At 45.3% G+C, this 17300-nt stretch overlaps 1 protein-coding gene across 1 annotated transcript in view; it reads left to right on the top strand.

The window, feature by feature from the left end:
* DGKQ (diacylglycerol kinase theta) overlaps positions 1-17300 on the top strand; it is a 97830-nt gene that overhangs the window by 70406 nt on the left and 10124 nt on the right. The window contains exons 16-19 of the mRNA XM_074166571.1: positions 11788-11939; positions 13346-13494; positions 14079-14260; positions 15731-15831. Of these exons, the coding sequence (XP_074022672.1) occupies positions 11788-11939; positions 13346-13494; positions 14079-14260; positions 15731-15831 (584 nt within the window). The remainder of the gene's footprint in view (positions 1-11787; positions 11940-13345; positions 13495-14078; positions 14261-15730; positions 15832-17300) is intronic.

Here is a 17300-nt window from a genome sequence, read left to right as displayed (position 1 = left end):
GTATCTTGCAGTTACTGTCTTCCTGGAGCTGCATTATGGCAAGTGAAGGTCTTAGTTTGACTTCTTAGAACTTCACAGAAGGTTGAAAACTTAAAAAAAAAAAAATACATAATTAGTGGGAAGTATGAAACAACTTTAGATAGGAGGGTCTCAAGTTCAATAGCCATAATTGCATACTTAGACTCCTGCTTTATTTAAAGAGTCCTGTGCTTTGTCAAGGCTTTCTGAAGATGAAATTATTTTTTTATATGAGCAGATACTTGTGTCAGTGCTTACATGAAATTGGCAAGATTAAAAACTATCCCCCCCTTCAAGAAAAGTGAGAGACTTGTTCTTATGCATCCATAGGCATTTTTTGTGAGATCCTTAGAAACCAAGGTCGCTCCTTGTCCAAACACGGTTATCAGAAACAGAAGGCAGCATGAAGATAGGACTGCTCTGGGATGCTTGGTTTTGGTGGTTTTTAGGCAAATGCGTTATGAGCCTAGATTTGGTGCATGGTGTGTGAAGTTGAACATGCTCTGCTCTGTTGATTACATGTGTCTGTTTTTTCTGACACTAGATAGGTTTGAAGTGAATTTTTTGGTGCCAGGAAAATAGGGATAATGCTCTCTGTTATCTGATGCAAGGTCTTTCAGAAAGTCCAGTACAGGGGACTGCTAGGGATGACAGGCTTGGGGAAATGTGGCTGGAAAGCTGCCTGGAAGAAAGAGACCTGGGGGTTCTAATTGACAAGCAGCTGAATATGAGCCGGCAGTGTGCCCAGGTGGCCAAGAAAGCCAATGGCATCCTGGCTTGTATTAGAAATAGCGTGACCAGCAGAAGTAGGGAGGTGATTGTGCCCCTGTACTCAGCACTGGTGAGGCCACACCTCGAGTATTGTGTCCAGTTTTGGGCACCTCAACACAAGAGAGATATCGAGGTGCTGGAGCGGGTACAGAGGAGGGCAACGAAGCTGGTGAAGGGTCTGGAGAATAAGTCGTATGAATAGCGGTTGAAGGAGCTGGGACTGTTTAGTATGAGGAAGAGGAGGCTGAGGGGAGACCTCATCACTCTCTACAGCTACTTGAAAGGACACTGTAGAGAGGTTGGTGCTGGTCTCTTCGCACAGGTAATTAATGACAGAACGAGAGGGAATGGCTTCAAGCTCCAACAGGGTGGGTTTAGACTGAACATTAGGAAAGAATTTTTCACAGAAAGAGTGGTCGGGCATTGGAATGGGCTGCCCAGGGAAGTGGTTGAGTCACCATCCCTGGATGTGTTTAAGAGACGTTTAGATGTGGTGTTGGGGGATATGATATAGGGAAGAACTTTGTAGTGTAGCGTAGATGGTTGGACTCGATGATCCCAAGGGTCTCTTCCAACCTGGATGATTCTATGATTCTATGAATTTCTAATAGGTAAGAAGGAGAAAGGGGCTGTACATGTGCACATATGTTTTGTTATCATTTCAGTGTGTATTGCTTATATTTGGTCGTCTCACTGAGATGAGCCAAGAGTTAATCTAAATAATATTTCGAATGTTGTTCATATGTTCTTTGGCCACCCAGCTTACACCGTTCACTAATTATCCAGGGTAAGCTGATGAGTGATTGTTGACCCTACTTTGGTAAGCAATTGGACTAGATGACCTCCTGAGGTATTTTCCAACCTAGATTATCCTTTTATCCTATGATACTGTTATCCTATGTTTATACTTTATATATGTGACCATTTAAATACAGCACGAGGAAATACTTAGCACAGGAACTGAGCACAATATTACAATTATGCTGTGTTTGACATTCCTCTTGTGGGTGAAATACAAAGAATTAGGGAATGAAGGGCTAATGCATATTCTCAGAAGAAGAATGGGTATTAAAACAAAGGCCACAGTGTTATGGTTAATGAATGATTTTTCCAAATTACAACTTAAATAAACTGAAACAAACAAACAAAACAAACGTTCTTAAAAGTCAGTAAAAACAGAGAAGTAAAATGGTGGTTAGCAGGTTGCTAGTCCTTCATTTTCCCGAGTGAGATCCACATACTGTGTGTCGGATACACCTTCTGTGGAGGAGACCCAGTTCTACTCTGGCATGGTCAGATCTGCCAGAAGAAATTACAGAATCACAGAATCTTAGTGGTTGGAAGGGACCTTTGAGATCATCGAGTCCAACCACATTAAAAAAAAAAAAACAAACACACAAACAAAAAAACACAACACACAAAACCAAACAAACAACAACCCCCCCCCCAAAAAAAGAAAAAAAAAAAAAAAAAAAAGCACCCACCAACTAAACCCCACACCCACAACCTCACACACAACACCCCACCACAAACCAACAATCCCAGGCACTAGAGCATGCCCTGAAGAGCCACGTCTACACGTTTCTTAAATACCTCCAGGGATGGTGACTCCACCACCTCCCTGGGCAGGCTGTTCCAGTGCTTGACCACTCTTTCAGTAAAGTAATTCTTCCTAATATCTAATCTAAACCTCCCTTGCCGCAGCTTCATACCATTTCCTCTGGTCCTGTCGTTATTCCCTTGGGAGAAGAGGCCAACACCCACCTCTCTACAGTTTCCTTTCAGGTAGTTGTAGAGGGCAATGAGGTCTCCCCTCAGCCTTCTCTTTTCCAAACTAAACATGCCCAGTTCCCTCAGCCTCTCCTCATAGGACTTGTTCTCCAGACCCCTCACCAGCTTGGTGGCTCTCCTCTGGACACGCTCCAGCAGCTCAATGTCTTTCCTGTAGTGAGGGGCCCAAAACTGAACACAGTACTCGAGGTGAGGCCTCACCAGTGCCGAGTACAGAGGCACGATGACTTCCCTGCTCCTGCTGGCCACGCTATTCCTGATACAAGCCAGGATGCCGTTGGCCTTCTTGGCTGCCTGGGCACACTGCTGGCTCATGTTAAGCCGGCTGTCCACCAATACCCCCAGGTCCTTTTCTGCCGGGCAGCTTTCCAGCCACTCTTCCCCAAGCCTGTAGCATTGCCTGGGGTTGTTGTGACCGAAATGCAGGACCTGGCACTTGGCCTTATTAAACCTCATCCCATTGGCCTTGGCCCATTGGTCCAACCTGTCCAGGTCCCTCTGTAGAGCCTGCCGACCCTCAAGCAGATCAACACTCCCACCTAGCTTGGTGTCATCCGCAAACTTACTGAGGGTGCACTCAATCCCCTTATCTAGATCATCAATGAAGATATTGAACAAGACTGGCCCCAAAACTGAGCCCTGAGGGACACCACTGATGACCGGCCGCCAACCAGATTTTGCTCCATTAATCACAACTCGCTGGGCACGGCCATCCAGCCAGTTTTTTATCCAGCGGAGGGTACACTTGTCTATGCCATGATTCTCCAGTTTCTCCAGGAGAATGCCGTGAGGGACGGTGTCGAAGGCCTTACCAAAGTCCAGGTAGACAACATCCACAGCCTTCCCCTCATCGAGAAAGCGGGTCACATGGTCATAGAAAGAGATCGAGTTGGTCAGGCAGGACCTCCCTCTCATAAACCCATGCTGGCTGGCCCTGATCCCTTGGCTGCCCTGCACGTGCCTTGAGAGCTCACTCAGGATGATCCTCTCCATGATCTTTCCCGGTACAGGCTGACAGGCCTGTAGTTTCCAGGATCCTCCTTCCGGCCCTTCTTGTAGATGGGCGTCACATTGGCCACCCTCCAGTCATCTGGCACCTCTCCTGTTGACCAGGATTGTTGATAAATAATGGAGAGAGGCTTGGTGAGCTCTCCTGCCAGCTCCCTGAGAACCTTTGGGTGAATGCCATCCGGCCCCATAGACTTATGCGTGTCCAGGTGCATAAGCAAATCATTAACTACTTCCTCCTGGATTACAGGGGAGTTGTTCTGTTCTCCATTCTTATCTTCCAGCCCAAGAAGCTGAACACCCTGGGGGTAGCTGGTCTGACTATTAAAGACAGAGGTAAAGAAGGCATTAAGTATCTCAGCCTTCTCCTCATCCTTCGTTGCAAGGTTTCCCCCCACATCCAGTAAGGGATGGACATTCTCTGTCACTCTCTTTTTGTTGATGTATTTATAAAAACTTTTTTTGTTGTCCCTTATATTAATGGCCAGGTTGAGTTCCAGCTGGGCTTTTGCCTTCCTGATTTTTTCTCTGTATGACCTAACACAATCTCTGTACTCCTCCCGAGTTGCCTGTCCCCTCTTCCAAAGGTGGTAAACCTTCCTTTTTTCTTTAAGTCCCATCAAGAGCTCTTTGTTCATCCAGGCCGGCCATTTTCCCCGCCCTTTAATTTTGCGCCTCATGGGGACAGCCTGCTCCTGGGCCTTTAGGATTTCCCTCTTGAAGAGCGTCCAGCCTTCCTGGGCTCCTTTGTCTCTCAGGACTACCTCCCACAGGACTCTCCCAACCAGGGTTCTGAACAGGTTAAAGTCTGCCCACCGGAAGTCCAAGATGGAGGTTTTGTTAATCCCCTTCCTTACCTCACTATGAATGGAAAACTTAACCATTTCATGATCACTAAGCCCAAGACTGTCTCCGACCTCCACGTCCCCAACTAGCCCTTCTTTATTTGTGAACAGTAGGTCTAGCAAGGCACCTCCCCTGGTAGGCTCACCTACCATTTGTGTCAGGAAGTTATCCTCCATACACTCGAGGAACCTCCTAGCCTGCCTGCTCTCTGCTGTGTTATATTTCCAGCAGATGTCTGGTAAGTTGAAGTCCCCAACTAGAACAAGGGCTGGCGTTTGCGAGACTGCAGCCAGCCACTTATAGAATACCTCATCAACCTGCTCATCCTGGTTGGGTGGTCTATAGCAGACTCCCAGCACAAAATCACCTTTGTTAGCCTTCCCTTTCACCCTTACCCATAAACACTCCACTTCTTCATCACTGGAGTCTATCTCTATAGAGTCAAACAACTCCCTAATGTACAGAGCCACACACCCCCCCCCTCCTTCCTTGCCTATTCCTTCTGAAGAGCTTATAGCCACTTATTGCAGCATTCCAGTCATGACCATCGTCCCACCACGTTTCCGTGATGGCAACTATGTCGTAGTTGTCCTGCCGCACCATGGCTTCCAGCTCATCCTGTTTGTTGCCCATGCTACGTGCATTAGCGTAGATGCACTTGACCTGGGCTACTGATTTCACCCCCATCTTTGGCCCTTGACACTCAGGTTCATTACCAGCGGGCCTGGTTTTATCCCCATCCCCCTTAACTTTCGGCTTAAAGCTCTGTCTGTGAGCTTTGTTAACTCTTAGCCTAGTACCCTTTTCCCCTTCTAGGAAAGGGTTTTCCCATTGTTCTCTAGCAGTAATTTCTAAACGTCTATCACCTTTCTCTGATGAAACGTCAGAGTGTGAGTCCTCACTAATGTGGCCTCCTTCAAACCGTGGCATGCTTTCCTCAGGTTTAATCTTGACAGGCCCAGTTATCTCCCCTTCCCCCCTCATATCTAGTTTAAAGACCGGTCAATGAGCCCTGCTAACTCCTGCCCCAAAATTCTTTTCCCCCTCTGGGACAGCTGTGTCTCACCTGACAATGGCATGCCAGGTGTCTCATATAGCCACCTATGTTCGAAAAACCCAAAGCCCTGCCTGTAACACCAGTCCTGGAGCCACAAGTTGATCTGTTGCCTCTTCCTATCAATTTCTTTATTCACAGTTGCCACTGGTGGGATAGAAGAGAAGACCACTTGTGTTCCTGACCCCTTGAGCTGCTGCCCTAAGGCTCTAAAATCTCTTTTAATTGATTTCAGCCTCCTCCTACCCATTTCATCACTACCCACCTGAAATACTAACAGGGGGTAATAATCAGAGGGGTTTACTAGGTCTGGGAGTTTGTTTGTCACATCCCTGACCCGAGCCCCAGGGAGGCAACAGACTTCCCTGTGTAGCGGGTCAGGGCGGTATATTGGTCCCTCTGCCCCCCTCAACAGAGAGTCACCCACAACTATGACCTTTCTCCTTTTCCTTTTGGAGCTAGTGGTGAAGTTGGGTCCGCTGTGACGTGTACTTTCTGTCTTCTCTAGTCTTGGTGTGCCATCCTCCTCTCCATCGGCCAGTTCCTCCTGCAGGACTCCATACCTGTTCTGCAGGGGTAACTGGGAAGCTGGGAGAGGTTGGGAGGGGACTCGCCTGCTTCCCCGAGCAGGGACCTGTTTCCATTCCTCCTCTTCTCTGAGATCCTCTCCTGTTGCTTGATGAGAAGAGGGGAGAGGGTCCTCCGATTTACACAGGGCCTCAACCTGTTCCCCTACTCTCAGGGAGTGCACCCACCAGTCAATTTCTCTTTCACACTCCCTGATGCTCCTCAGCCTCTCCACTTCATCCTTCAGCTGGGCCACCAGGTAGAGCAGATCATTCACCTGTTCACATCTTATACAGGTGGTGTCTCCGCTACCCTCCATTGCCAGCGCCAGGCTCCGGCACTCTCTGCACCCAGAGGCCTGCACACCCATATGTTTGCGTGGGGCCTCGCTCTGGGTACCCACAGCTTTCCCAAACATAGCCTTCCATCTGGTAGCAACCATAGCTGAGTCCCCAGGAGCGACTGACCTTACTGTGTACGCCAGTAGAAGCACTGGGCCTGGCCGGTACACACACCGGCTCTGGTTGCTCCCTCTGTGCTCTGTGGGCAGGGACTAGTCCCTGCCCTCCCTGACACCTTTTATCCCCTGGAGGTGGGATAAACCGGGGGTGGTGGCGGCTCCGCCCAGGCTCGCTCAGCAGCACCGCCCCCCCAGCTGACAGCCCCCAGGACAAGCAGGGGCCTTGTCCCGGCTTCAAAAAAAGCCCTAAAAAGAGCTTCTCGTTGGCCTTTTCCGCTACAGAACCCTTCCCCAGCGCAGTCTTACCTGCCCTGAAGCTGGTCTCTATGGCAGTTGATCCTCTTGTTATCATTACTGAAGAGTTTGAATGCAGAATCAGTTTGCACTAATTGCTTATTAGAAAGTCGGGCAATTAGTGTGATCAGGTGCATTGATCTGTTCTGCTGTTTCACGATCTCATGAATTTAATCAAAGACTTTTTCATTTTGCAATATTCAAATGAAGGAATTCATTTGAAGAATTCTTCTTTGTTGGGGTGTGACAAAAATAATACAGTTTCTTACAAAGCTGTTTGGCTGCTGTGTAGGGACTGCAGGGGCAGTTTAGTGTCATTCTTTGGCAGCCTGTCAAGGTGGGAGACATTGCAGGGCTGAATCTTTGAATTGAAAGCTCATTTACCAGAACTCCTTCTGCAGTGCTGGCAAACAAGGAGATCAGCAGAGAGTTGTGCAAGGCCTATGTCAGCACGAAGATGACAAGTTTTTGTGGCTTTTTCCCTAATGGCACTTACCAGCGTACTGCCCTCTGATGTACTGTGCTTAGCTTCCTTAAGAGTAGTAGAAAAAGATGCAGGAGTTTGCCAAATGGGTAAAACTTTCCATTTCCATTCCACTAATTCCTCACACAAATGTGTCCCGTTTAAATGAGAGTTTAATGGCCCTCTTAGCCAGAACACCTTGAAAGGTCACTTTCCACCCTTCTTCCACTGCCGCAATTGCCCCAAAAGCAAAGAAAAGGCTCGAGCTCCTGCTGTGTTGACCCAGCTGCTGCTCCGGGTGCACTGGGACACCTTGCACATCATTCCTCATGGGATACAATGGCTCCTTTCTGGCCAGGATGGGGGAAGTTTGTGCTTGGGGCATCGTGAGTCCTCGCACATGGTGGATGCTTGCAAATGTTGAATTCTACCTATCACTTGGAGGTATCTGTGGTTCCTGGAGACTGCTCACCACCCTGGAAGATGGGCCATGTTTGTCATGCCATGTCAGGCCTGTGGCACAGAACAACTTGTTCTGCTTCGTCATGAGATGTGATTACACAGTACGGTCAACAAAAAGGGGATTAGCCTGGATAATAATAAATATCTTACCCCAGCCTGAAGCCACGTTGTGCTAATCCTGACAAATTAAGCAATTCACAGTGACTGTCAGAGTGTCTAAATCACACGGCCTCCCTCGGCTGCCTCTGAGAAACGAGCAATAAATCCCTTCCTGAATGCCGGCCAACCCAAAACCCCTCTATAGATTTCACTCCTCTGGCGGAGCACTGAAGCCAGGGCTAAAGGGGGAAGGGAGTCCTCGGGCTGTGAGTCACACATCCCCTTCTGCCCAGAAACAAACTCATTCGCCCGTCCCCACTGGGGCTTTATTAAGGTATATTAAAGAATTCTGCAGCGTAAGAGTGGCCGTCCATAGTTGTAACGGAGCGTGTACTTTCCAGAAGGCAGGGCAGCAGCCTTCCTCTGCTGTGCAAACTGCCAAAGAGTTTTTAAACCCTGCTGAAAAACAATTGTTTTCTTAGAAGCTGGCCTTTATCTAGGGATTTAGTAGTGTTTCTTACATCTTTAAGCTTAATGAAGAGTGATGATGGGAAGCAAGTTAACCGTAAGTCTAAGCACTTCCTAGAATATTTCTGTTCATTCTACATAGGAGCGTTTTGTCCTAAATAGGTATAGTTAGGGATTTACAATAGAAGATGCTTGAACAAAGATGAGTTTGAGTGGTAGGACTGCTCAGGCATTCTCCACAGCTCCTTGTGTCTCAGTAGGATGCAGGGTAAATGTTTCACTTTCTTTTTTTTTTTGGTGCAATATTGACACTTGACAAATTAGGAAATTTAGATGACAGTTTTGTAGAAACTGTAAATACATATTTGCAAGAATATATATTTACTTGGGTAAGACCTCAGATGATTTCCAAAACACAGCTGTGCTTTTGAGTGCCTTGGAGCTTACCATGCTTCAAAAATCATTGTGATTCCCTGAAGTTCCTCGTGAATTATTTTAGTTACTTGGTTTTAAACCCAGTGTGTTAGAACTTGCCTGTAAAAGCAAGTAATGTAAAACATGTGTTCAACATGTCACTTCTAAATGTCCAAAACCAGTATTTTTAGAAACTGATTTCCTGAAGAGGAGAAGGTAATCAAATGCTCTTGTCCACATTCAAGGTATTTGTTTGACTTGAATGTTGGGATGGTTTCTTTTCTCTCATTCTTTTTTGAAAAAGTGTTTATTTTCTCTGAGCTGCAGAAGTGAATATTTTTTTCTTTCTGTTATCACTTTACTGCCCCTTTTTTAAAACCCCACAAATTTCCAGGTGTTGAACCAAGCCTGAGGTTTCAGATAGCCTGTGTTGTTCAGAAAGTTGAAATGACTGGAGGTGAAATTTAAGCAGCAAAAAATCTTTGAAGAGGAATAAGTGGGAAGTGGTCAGGCAGGAAGGTAGGGAAGAGTAGACTCTGGAACAGGGAGCGCAGGAAGGGAACAGTTTGCCCTGTTACCCTGTGGGACGTGGTGTTTCCTTTCAGAGCTGCTCTGCCTTTTGTTGCTTGTGGGTTTTTCAAAGGACCATTTATAATGGGATATGGCAAGGGATGGTGCAGAAACTGGTGGAGTAATGAGAAGGGCTTTGCTTCTGGAAAACCCAGAGCTCTGCTTATTGTTGTTATTAATGCCTGTGGTGGCTCGAGGAGAGGAAATCCACTTCTCTCGTTGGGATGTGTGGATCCTTGAGCTGTTGACCTTCCAGCTCGTGAAGTCCTTCCCTTTTGTGACAGTGGCATGCATTGTTTTCCTTAGACTTCCTTTGCTGGCTGCAGATATCCTTTCCACACGCTTAACAGAAATAAATCTATTACTCTTGTGTGTTGGGCATGCTTTCAGTAATTGCTTCCCCTTTTCCAATAATGCCTGAATATGGAGGCAAGAGGTGTTTTGACGCGGCAGTCATCACAGTACAGCGTGACGGTGGCTCCTCTGGAGAAAGCGGTGTGGACAGCTTCGCAGCCCCTGTCTTGCCAGCCCAGGTGTTTTGCCAGCAGTGAAACCTTTCCAGTAAAACTAAATTTTAAGGCTCTTCTGGCTCTTTGTCAGCCAAAATAGCCCATGTTTGGCTAATTTTTTTTTAGAAAACATACATGTTTTCAAATTGAGTGTCTGTGGTAGAATCTAAGGAAGGAAGGAAGGGGCAAGAGAAGTGTGTGCCTGCTCCACCAACCTTCTTACCCTGCTTGGTGTTCCTTTTCCCAGTGTGTTTTCTCTTTGAGCCCGCGAGTCACGCTGGATGGCAGAGGGCATTTCTGATGCAGGCAGTGACACAGAGGAGAAGGATTTTTATGTGCTTGCAGGTATCTTGACACATCTGGCAGGGTGTGACTTGCAAAGGATTAGCACACAGCTCTTTTAGGAAATCTCTCAAATACTGGGAAGCCCCAAAGGATCGTTTGTTTTTAAGTGTCCAGATCAGCCCACAGATAGACAGTGGTCTGGGGTATCCCAACATCAGACTCCAGTTTGCTTCCCCACAAAGTTACTTATTAATTTGTCCTGATTTCTCCATTCTTTGCCTTAGTTCACACTCTGGTGGTCACTCCTGGACAGCAGCCGACGGGCTCTCTGGGTGCCGTCTCCTCCCCTCCGGAGCTGTTGGTGTCTCTCCGCATGTTTGCACGCTGCGGTCATGCCGCTGCTTCACCGCCCCCCTGAATCATTCTTGTCTAAATTGACTTATATTTAGCACTGTTGTTCTGTTCCCTGAATCCATCCTGTCAGCTGCGTGACAAATTGCTGTTCCCTGAATGCCGTCCAATTTGTACATACAAATTACCACGACTTGGGGACTGTGGCAAACATTTCTGCTCTGAAGCCTGCTCATTAAAGTGCCCAGCGGGATTTCCTGGTGCATACTTGCCCCGCAGCCCTGTGGCAGGATGGATGAAAGGTGTGCTGGCACTTTCTGATCTTTCTAGAACCATTTACGAATCGTTTTATGGAGTGATTTATGGGCTGGCTGGCTGAAAACCTGTCCCAAGGGTGTGCTTCTGTGGCTGGGAGTTTTGATCTCCAGTGAGGCTGCAGGTACCATTTCTGCATAGTCCGTGGAGTACCCCAGGAAATCCCTCCTCTCCCATGTGCTGTGGGTTCTTTTGGGGTGGTTTCTGGATGGGCACCAGGCTCCCCCACAGCATGGCCAAGCTTTGAGAGCCCTTTCAGCAGCGGCGGCTTCTGTAGAGGTGTGAGGACCATAAGATACTGGCACCAAATACTCCTGATTAAAAGTTTTAAATATCTTTTTTAAAAGAAGCTTTCAGCCTCTTATTCTGTGGGAAGGGACGTGCCAGAGTCTGCCCTGAACACCCTCGTTCTGAAGTGTTTTGTCCTTCTAAATTAACATGTATTCTAAGACGACCACAAAACTAAAGACAAATGTTTCCGTTGTTTTGGGGAGAAGTTCTCTCTTTGTAAGGGAAGTGTTTGAATTGTACATGACTCTGGAAGGTACCTTATCCCCTCACACTGTTCTTTGGCATAGACTGTTTACGGAAAATGCGTAGGAAGGACTTACAGTGCCTTTGTTTTTAGCATTAGGCTCAACTGTGTAGTTGGAGTGGGTTAAGGAAACTTCAGTTCCCAGAAAAACAAGATCAGCAGCTAAGCTGTCCATTGGCACTGGAACAGCCTGCCCAGGGAAGTGGTTGAGTCACCATCTCTGGAGGTATTTAAGAAGCGTGTAGATGAGGCACTTCAGGTCATGCTCTAGTGGCCGAGATTGTGGGGGTCTTTTGAGTCTGTGGGGGTGGTTGGACTCGGTGATCTCAGAAGTCCTTTCCAACTATGAAAATTCTGTGATTGTTGGGACGTTGAATCTTTCCATTTATCAAATCTGCATTTTTCTTACTAAGTATCAAGGAAGCATCAGGAAACATGTCTGAGATGCAGTAGTAATTTTCCTGCCTGGCCAGATTTTGACTAATCCTCTTTCTTGTCTTCTTTCAGGCTTCCAAGATACCACGGAACTGCTGCCCACTTCTTGTATTTGTGAATCCAAAAAGTGGTGGTCTAAAAGGTCGGGATCTGCTGTACAGTTTTAGAAAGCTGCTAAACCCACATCAGGTCTTTGAGCTTACCAATGGTGGCCCACTGCCTGGGTAAGTCATCAGATCTTTTAATTTTTTTAGTTACCTTTTTCTGTTATTTTTTGAAAGGATAGATCACAAGATTCACCTGTTGTGAAGATCTAAATTGCTTCTGTTCTGTGCCTGAAAACCGGAGCAGTGGATCACTCCTTCTGTCTGGTTCTCTCTCACTGCGAAAATAGATCCAAACTTTGAGGTTCTCTGAAGAAAAGAGAATATAGTAGTTCCTGCTGTATATGCATGTGTCAAGTCTAATAGAGTCCAGTCCTGGGAAAGTCATATCCACTTTACAGTGACACAGATTTAATAATTATTGAAGATAAAAAAAAGATTTTATAATTGAAGGGGGATGGAAAGAGAAACGTCACATTGCCCAACAAGGGCTCATTTTTGCTTTTGTTTCCTCTGATGTTTCATGGGAACTAATAGGAAAGTATAATAAAATTTTCTTTCTTCAACTCTTGAAACTTGGCCACAGTTACAGAATTAACAGGGCCTGCCTGGTCACAGCTGCAACATTTCTAAATACAAGGAACAGAACATAATGTGCTTGTAGGGAGGCAGGAACCCATTACTTGATTTAATCAACACGACTTTGTTACCAGCTTCATAAAACTGAAAGTGACGGTTGTGGCTTACTCAGAGTAGGCTCATTCCTTCAGGACTGCTCTAATAAAGAGCTGTCATGACAGGCTCTTCAGAACAAAAGTTTTCATGGGAGAAATGCAGCTTATGCAGAAGACAAGAAAAACAAGCTGCGCAAACCAAGCCATTTGTCAGAACTGTGTAATTCTTTTGTCTTTCTAATGCAGTTCAAGCTGCAACTTCAGTAATTAGTTCACATTGTTTTGTCCATGGAGTCTTTCTGTAGTTTTGTGGCAAACGCTTCCACTTGTTCATTGCTTCTTCTGCAATGGAAAATAAAAATTCCCTTGCAGGATATCTTGATATTTAGGATGAAAAGCCACAAAAGGTAAGAGCGACCAGGTAAATAGTACTATGAGGAAGAAAACGTACTGTGAGTCCTATGACTAATTGAAAACAAACAAACAAACAAACAAAACCCCACTAATCGACATCTCCACTAGGCTCGAGAGCTATAGATGTTCACATTGAAATTATGAATAGTTAGATCTCTGTGTCTCTGGTGAAAAAGGAAGTGATTAACAATTTAACTCTAGCTGTGAAGAATCTTAGAAGAATGTGGTTTTCACTCTTCTTAAACAGCTTTATCTAAAAGTTCCTATTTTTCCATTCACTTGGAAGTTGATCCTGGAACTGATGGTGAATGGGAGGGATGGGGGTGGGGGAGAAATCTAATAATAATGTGTTATCTTAAACAGCCTGTCAGGAGGCTTTGCTTTTCCTGCACTACGTTGTAACATTTATTTTCCTCTTCGCTTTGTTTCTCAACGGAGGTTTCACACATTCTCTAAAGTCCCCTCCTTCCGCGTGCTGGTGTGCGGAGGGGACGGGACCGTCGGCTGGGTCCTTGGTGCGCTGGAGGAGATCAGGCACAAGCTGGTGTGCTCAGAGCCCTCGGTAGCCATCTTACCGTTAGGAACAGGTGAGAATCACAGCGAGCACCCTTCTGAGGGCAGAAGTCCTCCAGAATACTTACCTTTGTTTACTCATCTGACAAACAACTCAGATTTGCAGTAAAGGTGCCATGATTCAGTTCTGGCCAGTGTTGGAGACCAAATGCAATATCAGGTTTTCAAGGAAACATCAGTGATGCTTCCTGAATGAAAAGCAGGGTTGGTGTGGGTGTGTCTTCAGTGGGCAGGAGTTGGAGAGGGCAAAATATTCTCCTCCTGATAACCACAGGTGCATCAGCCCTTGCTGTAAACCAGTGAACTCAGCTGCTCCCTGACTTCTCAACTCTATAATAGGTTTTTTTGTCACTTTTTGTGAAAACTTTTCAGATGAGGCAGTGCCTCTTTATGTGACACCAAGCACATGTGCAACCACAACAACGCTTAGGTATTTTTTTCTGCTTGTTAACTTTTCACTCCAGTCCAACTACTTCCATGACTTGTTTGGAGCACGGTGATGCAATTTGATTTGTAGAACAGGGCTGATGCACTCTTTTGTGCTTTTAGCTAACTTTGGAATTGCAGTCATATTTTGGGGTTCTTCCTTGTTGCCCAGGTAATGACTTAGGGAGGGTCTTGCGCTGGGGAGCTGGCTACAGTGGGGAGGACCCCTACTCGATTTTGGTTTCCGTGGATGAGGCAGATGACGTTCTCATGGATCGCTGGACTATCCTTTTGGATGCAGAGGAACCAGCTGAAGGCGCAGAGAATGGGGTTGCAGAACCTGAGCCTCCAAAGGTGAGCTGAGCACTGGTTTGGGTTTGGTTCTTAGGAACTGTTGTTCCAGCAAAAATCACAAAGAAGATAGATTATAAATGCAGTTTAATCTTTTATTGCTCACCTGTCTTTGACCTTGGGCCTTCCTGAGCTATTCCTTAGTGAACACAGCATAGGTTTGGATATAGTGCTTCAGTTTTGGTAGAACTGCAGGTTGGCTGCAGAACACACCTCGTAGCTGTTTGGCAAAAAGTATCTGATAGGGGATTAACAAGAAGATTCAAGTGACAATGGCGTATCTATTTGCTTCAGTGAGAAAGAAATTTATTTCTCAAATAGAAGAGCTTTTTGAAGGAACGCCAAACACTTTCCACAAGACTAGTGAAACTGGAGTGTCGACCAAAAAATACCCATATGCCCCCACCCCCCAAAGCACTCTCATCTTTCCTTTAACCGTTTAAAAAATGACTACAAGTTGCTAGCATATACAAGAAGTTAATCCCTCTGTCATCTTACTGCCATCGTATGTCTGTATATGTGGCATCTGTTTTATTTTTTTGGAGTGAAAGTCCCTGTCCCTTGGTTTGTATTACTTATTTCTGTTTAGGAAGATAAAAATGTTGATTGTAGACAGTGACTTCAGAGCTTTTTGTGAGTCCTGGTTCTGTTTATCTTCAGACAAAGAAATTGGAGAAGGGGGTGGCAAAGAGAAAGTAGGAAATTGTAATAATGGTAGCAGTTGTCTAAGATTTTAGTCCAGTCACTGGAAAATCCTGGGCATTACATGTTGATTGGAGGATTTAAGATGCTCAGGTTCCAACTGTTTTTCGCTTGGTGAAGGCAGGGGTTGATTGGCCCTGCGTGCCTGATCTGCTTGTTTAAAAGTGAAGGGTGGGAGAGTCGAAGACTAGGATAGAAAAGCTATGTAGTGAACTGGCATGCAAAGGAAGAATTAATCAGAGAAATGGTTGAAATCTGTAGAAACTTGAGATTGGCTTATAGGGAGCTATTTAAAATGCAGCTGAGTAGGTGAAGTGAGTTCCTCTCTCATCTGCTGTGAGCTGGTCACCTTCCAACGTGAGGAAAAGCGTCTTCCCAGTGATGTCATGATAAATCCATGGCTGATGCCAAAAATAATAGTGGTGTTAGATTTCAGCAACTTTTGTAGTTACTGCATAGAATCACTTTGAGAAGTTGAGTTTGTTTTATTTCTGCATTTGTTTGTATTTCTGCCTTATTATGCTTGTTACTTGCAATTAAGATTAAATTTAGAAGTTTTTGATACTTTGGAAATAATGACTACACTTGTCAACAATTGTCTGTACAGCTTTATTTTTAGTGCAGTGTTTCTGGAAAATGTTTTCCAGAATCTGTCAAGATGCAAGTGACTTGGAAGGATCATCTGCAAAGCTTACTTTTGTTGAAAAACTTTGGAACCTCTTCATTTATAAACGTAAGGAGGAAATAATACAATTTTTTTTTTTTTGACAGATTGTACAGATGAACAATTACTGTGGTCTTGGCATTGATGCAGAGTTGAGCTTGGACTTCCATCATGCTAGAGAAGAAGAACCAGGGAAATTTAATAGCAGGTAATCCTGGGGAAACCAGGGGTGAAGGGCAAACTCTGTGCTATTGCATAACTTCCAATTTACGCTATGGCTGATAATCTTGAAATGCTACAGGTATCCACAAAAAATACTGCTTGAGGCAGAGCTGGCACAGGGAGGAATTAAGTTAGCCAGGAACTCGAAGACACAGAATTTGGGGGTTTTGTTTGGTTTTCTTTTTTTTCCTTTTTTTTTTTTATTATTTTCCTTTACCGAGGGAGAGAACCAAAGCAGTTTTCAGGAGGCCTATCACTGTTATTCATAGAATCATAGAATGGTTAGAGTTGGAGGGGACCTTAAAGATCATCGAGTTCCAACCCCCCTGCCATGGGCAGGGACACCTCCCGCTAGAGCAGGTTGCTCAAAGCCCCATCCAGCCTGGACTTGAACACTTCCAGGGATGGGGCAGCCACAGCTTCCCTGGGCAACCTGTTCCAGTGCCTCACCACCCTCACAGTAAAGAACTTCTTCCTAATATCTAACCTAAGTCTCCCCTCTTTCAGTTTAAAACTGTTACCACTCATCCTATCCCTGCACTCCCTGATAAAGAGTCCCTCCCCATTTCTCCTGTAGCCCCCCTTTAAATACTGAAAGGCTGCTATAAAGTATCCCCAGAGCCTTTTCTTCTCCTGGCTGAACAACCCCAACTCTTCCAGCCTGTCCTCATTGGAGAGGTGCTTCAGCCCTCTGATCATCTATCATGGCCCTCCGCTGGACCCATTCCAACAGGTCCATGTAAGACTATGAGATTAAAAAGGTGTGGAGAGAGAACTTCCTCCTTTCTGGCATGTAGATCAATCAATAATAGTACTTTTTCTTCTTCCCGTAATCACTGATACTGTTAAAAAAAAAAAAAGAAATCACATTTTTGTAATTAATCAGTAATTCCTTGTAGAAACTGTTTTTGTCTACTTTCCCCTTTTTGAGTAATTGTCCTCTCTGGCAATCGGGAGACAATTTAGGGAGTTACAGCCAGTTACAACTATGCAGTGCTCAAATCTGAGTGTAAAGTTGTGTAATCCCACTTATCTTGCAGCGTTTTGTCTGTGATTACAGGCATTGCTTGTGGTTTTTTCTTAAAAATGGAATAATACATGGACATTGTTCGTGGCACATAAATTACTATTGGCACTGGTTTGTATTTTCAATCCACTGGATTAAAAACATCCTAGGCAGTAAAATCAGGCAATAAGTTTGCATATAGCATTGTAGAACTGTTCTAGGTTTACTTGTGCGATTATTCTAATGTAAGAGTTAGGTTCATTCTTCCTGTAAAATAGACCACTCCGACTTTGCAAAGCTGCAGCACTTTAAAAAATGGTGTCCTCTTCTTATTGCCACTGTATTTAAGGGTTATACTTCGACTTTTATTGCCCTGTGTGCTTTTCATCTCTTGAATCTTTATCTCAGTTCGCAGTGTGCAGCACCTGCAGTGCTGTGAGCAGTGACTC

This window comes from Numenius arquata, chromosome Z (genome assembly GCF_964106895.1).
Source record: "Numenius arquata chromosome Z, bNumArq3.hap1.1, whole genome shotgun sequence".
Taxonomy (NCBI): domain Eukaryota; kingdom Metazoa; phylum Chordata; class Aves; order Charadriiformes; family Scolopacidae; genus Numenius; species Numenius arquata.
Note: the sequence above shows the minus strand (reverse complement) of the source record. Positions and strands in the feature narration are given on the sequence as shown.